At 46.1% G+C, this 7,944-nt stretch overlaps 1 protein-coding gene across 1 annotated transcript; it reads right to left on the bottom strand.

Moving 5' to 3' along the window:
* Positions 1 to 567: 567 nt before the first annotated feature.
* Positions 568 to 7,167, bottom strand: LOC121496280 (C-type lectin domain family 4 member G-like). The gene is made up of 7 exons (XM_041764709.1): positions 7,038 to 7,167; positions 6,589 to 6,696; positions 5,994 to 6,047; positions 5,808 to 5,897; positions 3,566 to 3,717; positions 2,180 to 2,283; positions 568 to 807 (listed from the first exon to the last, which is right to left on the bottom strand). Exons 1-7 carry the CDS (start codon positions 7,117 to 7,119, stop codon positions 669 to 671), a joined length of 729 nt encoding a protein of 242 aa, XP_041620643.1. The 5' UTR covers positions 7,120 to 7,167; the 3' UTR covers positions 568 to 668.
* Between the last annotated feature and the right edge of the window lie 777 nt (positions 7,168 to 7,944).

Consider the following 7,944-nt stretch of genomic DNA (forward strand, 5'->3'; position numbering starts at 1 on the left):
TAGCAGAAGCTCTGTTTGAGGGGGTCTTCTTTGTTGCAGAACCAAGTTTGAAGGAGCTGCCCTCTCTGGAAAGAACTGGTCTTGTGGCAAGAGCAAAATAAAGATAGCAGAACCACACAAGACTCTTAAGATTCCTACCTTACAAGGGCACATGTCAGCTCCCATCACATTTCATTGGCCCACTCAAGATCATGGCTGAGCCTGGCTTTAATGGGAGTTAAGAATTATTATTATTATTTTTAAAGAGTTTATTTATTTATTCATGAGAGACACAGAGGGAGAGGCAGAGACACAGGCAGAGGGAGAAGCAGTCTACCTGCAGGTAGCCCAATGTGGGACTCGATCCTGGGACTCCGGGATCACACCCTAAGCCAAAGGCAGACACTCAACCACTGAGACACCCAGGTGTCCCGGGAGTTACAAATTATAATCCTCCTGCAGGAATGGGCCCAGGACTGTTTCTGGGGCATTTCTTCCACTCAGCAGAAACCAGGAAAGGAAATAAGGGTAGGCAAGCCCAATGTCAAGAAAAGGACCCTAGAGTTTGGAGAAAGGTCTTTTATTATTGCCTCTCATGAACTCAGAACCAAGAGAAGGTAAGGATGGCGTCTGAGGCTGTATAGCAAGGGTTCTGTATCATCCCAGGGAGTGAAGTATAAAGGGTTGGGTCAGCAGCTCTGCCTCCTTTCACAAATGAAAGCAAATTGCCCTGATTCACAAGAGAAGTCTCTCCAGTGTCCATAGTTGTACATCATCATGCAGGCCGGGGCAGTTACATTATCAGGTAGTTCCTTGGAGTCCCAGTTGCTGTAAAGAGATGCCCACAAAATTCCTGAGGGTCTGGCCCTGAAATTCTTGAGGTCTCCAATGGGAGTCATTTATTGAACCCATCTTATAGTAGTTATCTGGTCAAGCCCTCCTGATTTTTTTTTTTTCTGAGTGGAGAAAGGAGCTCAAATGGGAATGGCAACAGGCAACAGTCTTCAGAGAAGCGGACAGTCTCCAAGCTCTGGGGGCCACTATCTCTATCTGCCTCATCCCACTGACCCTCTCCCCTTCCCTGAGATCCATTCACCCTGAGCCTCTCTCTTTGTCCAAATTCTAGCTCTGCCACCTGCTATCTATGTGACCTGGGCAACAGTCTAAATGTCTCAGCCTCTGTTTTCCTCTTTTGTAAAATGGGAGCACATTCTGAGGATGTGTTGGCCAGTGCATGTAAGGTATACAGTAGGTGCTCAGACAGTAGATGAGTTTACCAAGGAGATGAATTCTTCCCTAACCCAAGACCATCCAGAGCAGTTTGCCAAACAGAGAAAGGTGATACTGGCAGATGGAAACACCCGAACAAAGACAAAGAGTATGAGGAGGCAGGTAACTGCCAAGAAGGTATAGTGGATTCAATGTTGTCTCCACCAAAAATATATGCCCATGTCCTAACCCCAGGTACCTGTGAATGTGACCTTATTTGGGAAAAGGGTCTTTGCAGATGAAATTAAGTGAAAGATATTCAGATGAGATCATCCTGGATTGACTGAGTGAGCCCTAAATCCAATGACAAGTATCCTTATAAGGGATAGAAGAGAGAAGACACAGGGGAGAAGGGTAGGGTGTGTGCCAGAGATTGGAGTGATGAGTCCAGGGAACACCTGGAGCCACCAGAAGCTGGAAGAGGCAAGAAAAAATCCTCCCCTACAGCCTTTGGAGGGAGTGTAGCCCCACTAACAGGTTGGTTTGGGACTTCTGGCTGCCAGAACTGTGAAAGAATAAGTTTCTGTTGTTTTAAGATACACAGTTTGTGGCTCTTTAAAACAGAGGCCACACACACACACACAAAAAAACCTCATACAGTTGGCAAGTGCTACATTATTATACTCCTGAATAGGCCCAATCTGCATACATCAAGGCTCTAAGAAGTCCTGCAACAAAGAACCAACCTGGCATTGAACCCATTGTTTCTCAAGCATTTAAATGGGAACACTCTTCCCAAGTAACAAAATAACAATAGCTAGTATGGTAGAAATGTGTCATGTTGTTTTGGGGTAAATAGTGAGTGAATGACAGGGAAGCATCCAAAGTGGTCATAAACTTACTCTTCCTAGTGCTGCTGATCTCTTGGGGTGGGGTGGTGGGACTGTCGTGGGTGGTTAGGGGCATCTGCATTGCAGACAGGGAGACTCACATGTAGGTGGGGGTTGAGCCATCCATCCACCTGTGGTTGCCTTTCTGGCCCTCTTTGAAGAGGCCTATCCAGGATGTCACCTGCCCAGTGGATGTCAGGAAGTCCTAGATGGGAGAAGGCATACTGCTGGGTAAAATTCCATCAAAGATAAAAAGACAGAGGTTGAAGTGTCGGGGGGTCAGAAGAGGTCTAAGGTACAGATGAGCTCTCAGGTGGGCAGACAGACAGAGGCAGGCCTGCACAGCACTTTGTATCCTGATGCAAACTCCAGACCCACTATGTGCGTATCATATGGCCTCAGACAAGTTACCCACGCCTTGGTCTCCCCATCTGTACAAAGGAAAAAAATAGAGTCTCCCCCTCCTAGCATATTCTCAAGATTGGAAGAATCAGATGTGTGAGGTCTGGGCGCCTAGAAAGAAGTACTGGACAAATACTGGCTGTGAATGTTTTTTAAGGTCAATGCATGTTGGAGCTAGGGGTTTGATCTGTAGGCTGTAAGAATGTCTCTGGCTGGGGCAGCCCGGGTGACTCAATGGTTTAGCGCTGCTTTCCGCCCAGGGCATGATCCTGGAGTCTCAGGATCGAGTCCACGTCGGGCTCTCTGCATGGAGCCTGCTTCTCCCTCTGCCTGTCTCTCTCTCTCTCTCTCTCTCTCTCCCCCTCATGAATAAATAAATAGAATGTTAAAAAAAAAAAAAAAGAATGTCTCTGCTGGAAACCCAACTCAAAGGACATTCTTTTTTTTTTTTTTTTTTTAATTTTATTTATTTATGATAGTCATACAGAGAGAAAGAGAGAGAGGCAGAGACACAGGCAGAGGGAGAAGCAGGCTCCATGCGCCGGGAGCCTGATGTGGGATTCGATCCCGGGTCTCCAGGATCGCGCCCTGGGCCAAAGGCAGGCGCCAAACCGCTGCGCCACCCAGGGATCTCAAAGGACATTCTTGATGCCCTACTTTGAGCCAAGTCTTGTTCCTGAGATTACTTAGATCCAGCCCCATACTTATAAGCAGGGAACCCTGATGCAGTGTGAAATTCCATGATGAAAGCCTCTGATGATGTCATGAGAGAATATGGAGAAAGGATGTTTGTATTGGGGTTTTGACAGGTGAGTAAGAATTCTCCACACATATCTGTGTGGAGTAAGAATAAGGGCACTCCTGGCAGAGGGACCTACATGAATCAGAGCTTGGAGGCAGAAGCACAGTGCAGAGAGTCCATTCCCTGTATGTCATAGCAGTGGACGTTGGGTTGAGGCAAGATGAGGCAGTTCTTGAAGACCATACTAGAAATATTGTGCTAGATCCCAGAGGGGACAGAAAAATGAACCCCCAAATTATTTTATAACCCCTTCCCCACCCTGCTAAGATTCTGCATGTCCCACCTGTTCTGTTCGGCTGTTGATGATAACCAAGTGAGCTTGCTTCTGGACACAAGAATCATTAGCCTGGGTCCAGGTGAGGTTGTCCAGGGAAAAGAAGTAGCAGGAGCCCTGAAAGAACTTCCAGTCCAGGGGGCAAGGCTCGCAAGAGGATTCTGTGAGAATGGAGCCATTAGCAAAATATTCATGTCCAGTTCTTCATCCAGGGAAGAGGTGTGACACCCATCACCCCTTGGTCACATTCCCAGTGGCCTCCATTTGAATATAGCCAACAGTAACTTACTACCTGGTTAAGTTGGTGTTTCCCATTATTGAAACATATCAGAAGGAAATAATAAAATGCTATAGATATCCTATGAGGTGGGGAAAGGAGACCCAAAGAACAATGAATAATATCCTATGTTTGTATAAATATATCCTACTTTTGTACCATAGAGGGGATTATGTTTGACATCCTTATTTGCTTGAAGAAACTCTAAAGCAGTAGTTCTCAACCAGGGGCAATTCTGGAGGGGACAATGGGCAACATCTGGAGAACTTTTTTGTTGTCCCAACTCAGGGGGGGTTGTCATGTCTGGTGGGTCAAGGCCAGGGATGATGCCAAACACCCTACAATACACAGGACAGTCCCCCACTGCAAAGAATGATTCAGCTCCAAATGTCAACAGTGCTCAGTTTAAGAAACTGTGCTCTAAAGGAAAACATATATAACTATATAATATAATTACAGTGGTTCCTGAGGGTTAGCTGAGAACTTGGCAGTGAGGGCTCAGGAGTGAGAAAGAGAATTCTTGCTGCATTCATCTATATCCACTTAGTGAATACACGCACACATGCATGCGCACGCACGCACACACACACGCACACACATATATAATTACTCCTTGCTATTTGCAGATTCCATATTTGCAAATTCACCTACTTGATAAAAATCTATTAATAACTCCCAGATCAATACTTATGAAGTTTCCCTTGTCACTAACAGATATGCACAGAAGTAGCAAAAAAAACTTGAATCTGAGATAGAAAAAGGCAAGGCTCTGTCTTCTTGTTTCACCTCTCATCCACCATAAACAAGTGTCCCCCCCATAGGACATTTTGTGCCACGCCTTTCACATTTTTGTGCTTTCTGTTGGAAATTTTGCTGTTTAAAAAGGCCCTCAGGATTCCTGGGTGGCTCAGTCATTTAAACGTCTGTCTTCAGCTCAGGTCATGATCTCAGGGTCCTGGGATGAAGCCCTGCATCAGCTCCAAGCTCACTGGGGAGTCTGCTTGTCCTTCTGCTCCTCCTTTCACTCATTCTTTCTCTCTCTCTCAAATAAAATATAAAATATTTTTTTAAATAAAATGAAAAATCAAAAGGCCCTCAAGTGCAATGCAGAAGTGCTGTCAGTGTTCCTGAATGAGCTGGAAGACTGCAATGAGTCTTACAGAGAAAATGCATGTGCGTTAGATAAGCTACATTCAGGCATGAATCATAGTGCTGGTGGCCATGAGTTCAATGTTAATGAAACAATATCTATTAAATATATTTAAACAGAAACACACAAAAACAGGGTTAGGTATTGATTCAGTTGACAAAATGTTATAACCGGAGGCTCAAATAAACCTAACACTGTTATTTCCCGTAGGAGCAATGATTCAAGATTCAATTCATCATTTGCAGGGACTTTACACGACATAGGTACATGAAGAATAAGAATTGGTTGTATACATAGTGAATGTCATCCACTCACGCTAAAGTTATATGAAAAACATGTGGCACCAAGAGCACCCCCTCCAGGAGCATCTGATCCAAAGGGTTTTTTGGGACCCAGGAATCTACACTGTTGCTAATTCTCCAGGTACTTCTAACATTCCGCTAAGGACTGACTACCTTTTGTAGCACACTGATGTGGCTAGTAAAAGTGGAGGCTTTGGATCCTGTTGGTCTATCTTAAAGAAAACACTGTTAATTATATCTCCATTGTACAGCCGAAGCAACGGAGGCTTAGAATGGTTTAAATGGGCTCCCCAAGGTCATAGACAGCCACAAGCTCAGTCAGATTTGGCTGTCTCAAAGATCTTGCTTTTCTGGGAGCCCTCCATTACAAATATAATCTGATCATATCACCTGAACTTCCTAAAAAGATTTGAGAAGACATTGGCATTGGGGTGACCCTCTGAGAACCACTGCTGTGGGAGCCCCACTGTTATAGATAATGAAGGGAATACAGCCTCTCCCCTCTCCACCTCCTCTCCTTACCATTGCCTGCCAGTACAGCCTTCATTTGCCGGAACACTTCACTCCGAATGAAGTCTCGGTCGTGCCCGGCATCCCCCAGTCCCTGTGTCACTGGGAGACCCAAAGAGAAAGGGCTGGTGAAGGTCTTGGCAGAGAGAGGAGATGTGGTTGAGGGGCAGGAGGCCAACCATGTCAAATCCCACTCACCTTTTTCATTCAGTTGAAATACTTTCTCCTGTACCTGTTGTGTCCTCTTCAAGACTGGGGAGAGGTATAAAAAGGTGTTCTGGACCCCAGAACCTCCCTGGAGTCTCTCCCAGTTCCTCAAAACCCAAGTGGACAAAGCTTTCTTCCCTTCCCAGGGCAAGGCATTCTGGAGTTCTGAAATGCCCCACCCATTTTTCAGATGAAGAAATTGAGGCCAAGAGAGGTAAAGGTCCTTGTCTAAGGCAGCCAGCTAGAGAGCCATGAGGCAGGACTTTTATTCAGGAGTGTCTGTTGAGCCCCTTCTCTCTAGCAGTTAGCAGGGAGCCTGGAGTTCTAGTCTAGGTCAGGGATGAGCTTTGGGAAGACACTCATCAATGACTCCATAATATCCTGCCTGGACTTTAGCCCATGCAGGTCCCCCAAATCCCTCTGAGACTGATGGGAAGGTGAGCTCTGTTCTGTTATCATTATGATCCCTCTAGAGACACAGACCAGCCTCCCCTGCACCAGCCCTGCAGATCTGCCTTTATAGGATGGGAGCCAGTGTGCTTGCTTCCCTGTGGTCAGCCTGTCTCCACTGACCCACATGCCTTACCTTCAGACAGGATCACACTGAGGATAATGACTGTGAGAAGCAGGATCAGGGACACGAAGAAGCAGAGATACTTCCAGGTCTTGTCCTGGGATGTCTGTCCCCATTGCCCTGGAGGAAACGAGGTCAGCCTCCCTCTCCCCAAGGATATACACTCTCTTGCCCTCTGCAATGCCTCGGACAGTCTGCAGGAAATTGCTGTATCCCTCGGGATATTCTGGATTCACTATTGGACCCACCTGATAGGGAGGACTCAGAAAAGGCTGGAAAAGGAAGCCCATCCTTCTAGGATAAGAAGTCATGACAGTGAAGGCCGATGGGATGAGGAAGGGCTTCAGGAAGACTCAAACCTCAGATACTCCCTTCCCCTAACCTGTGAGGGAATTAGGGCAACCCAACACCCAGCTTTTGCTGGCATGGAAAGGGCCCCTGGTCCCAGCTCCTTGACTCACCAGTGTTCCCCTGCTGTGGGGGGAGTTCGGCTTTCAGTGCAGTAATCTCACTGGGGTTTGGGGAGTGCCTGGCTTCATCCATGGCCGCAGTTCACTCAGCTCTGAGATGCCCCTGCCCTGCAGGGTTTACTGGGTGATCAACTCAGCTCTTGGAAGGAAACACCCTCCTCCCCACCCCTCCTACACTTATCTTCCTTCCTGGCTCAACGTGGGGCCCCCAAGATCTCTATAGATGGCCTATGATCAAGTAATCTGATAGGGGAAAGGAAGTGGGCACCTGGGGCAAAGGCAGTGGGCACCGAGTTTCCCCTGCAAACTTCATCTCTGCCAGAGGTGGTTAAAACACAAAACAATATAGAACCGAATCTAAATCCCTGTACTCACACCATCACCACTCTCTGCTTCTAACAGCTTTCTGTGAACAATTATCTCAAGTTTGCCCAGTTATGGATATTTGGCCTTAGGAAATCACATGTGTGATTCTTTTCTTGGCTACTGTGGCCAGTACCACTTCCCAGCACTGTTCATTCATTCACTCATTCATTAGTACATGCATGCGTTCATTCATGAATGCATTACTCTAGCTAATTACCTATTTATTATTTCAAAGTTTTAAAATAGTGACAAAGGAAGAAGGAGCTAGCATTTATTGCCCACCCTATTTTGTCAAACATAATGAAATGCCCTTTACACTATCTCATTTCATCTTCACAAAAAACTGTCCAAAATAGCGGCTGTTCAACACAGAATAGATGAAAAGCTTGGTGAGGTGAAAACACAAGGCTAAGAAAAAGCACAGCTAGGATGTAAATCAATCCTTTCTGACACCACACAGTCTTCCCCATTATTCTCTGCTGTGTTGCCAACATCAATACTACGTATTTGAAAGAGAAGAAAGAAAAGCTAC

The sequence above is a fragment of the Vulpes lagopus genome, chromosome 7 (assembly GCF_018345385.1).
Source record: "Vulpes lagopus strain Blue_001 chromosome 7, ASM1834538v1, whole genome shotgun sequence".
In the NCBI taxonomy this organism is placed as follows: Eukaryota; Metazoa; Chordata; class Mammalia; order Carnivora; family Canidae; genus Vulpes; species Vulpes lagopus.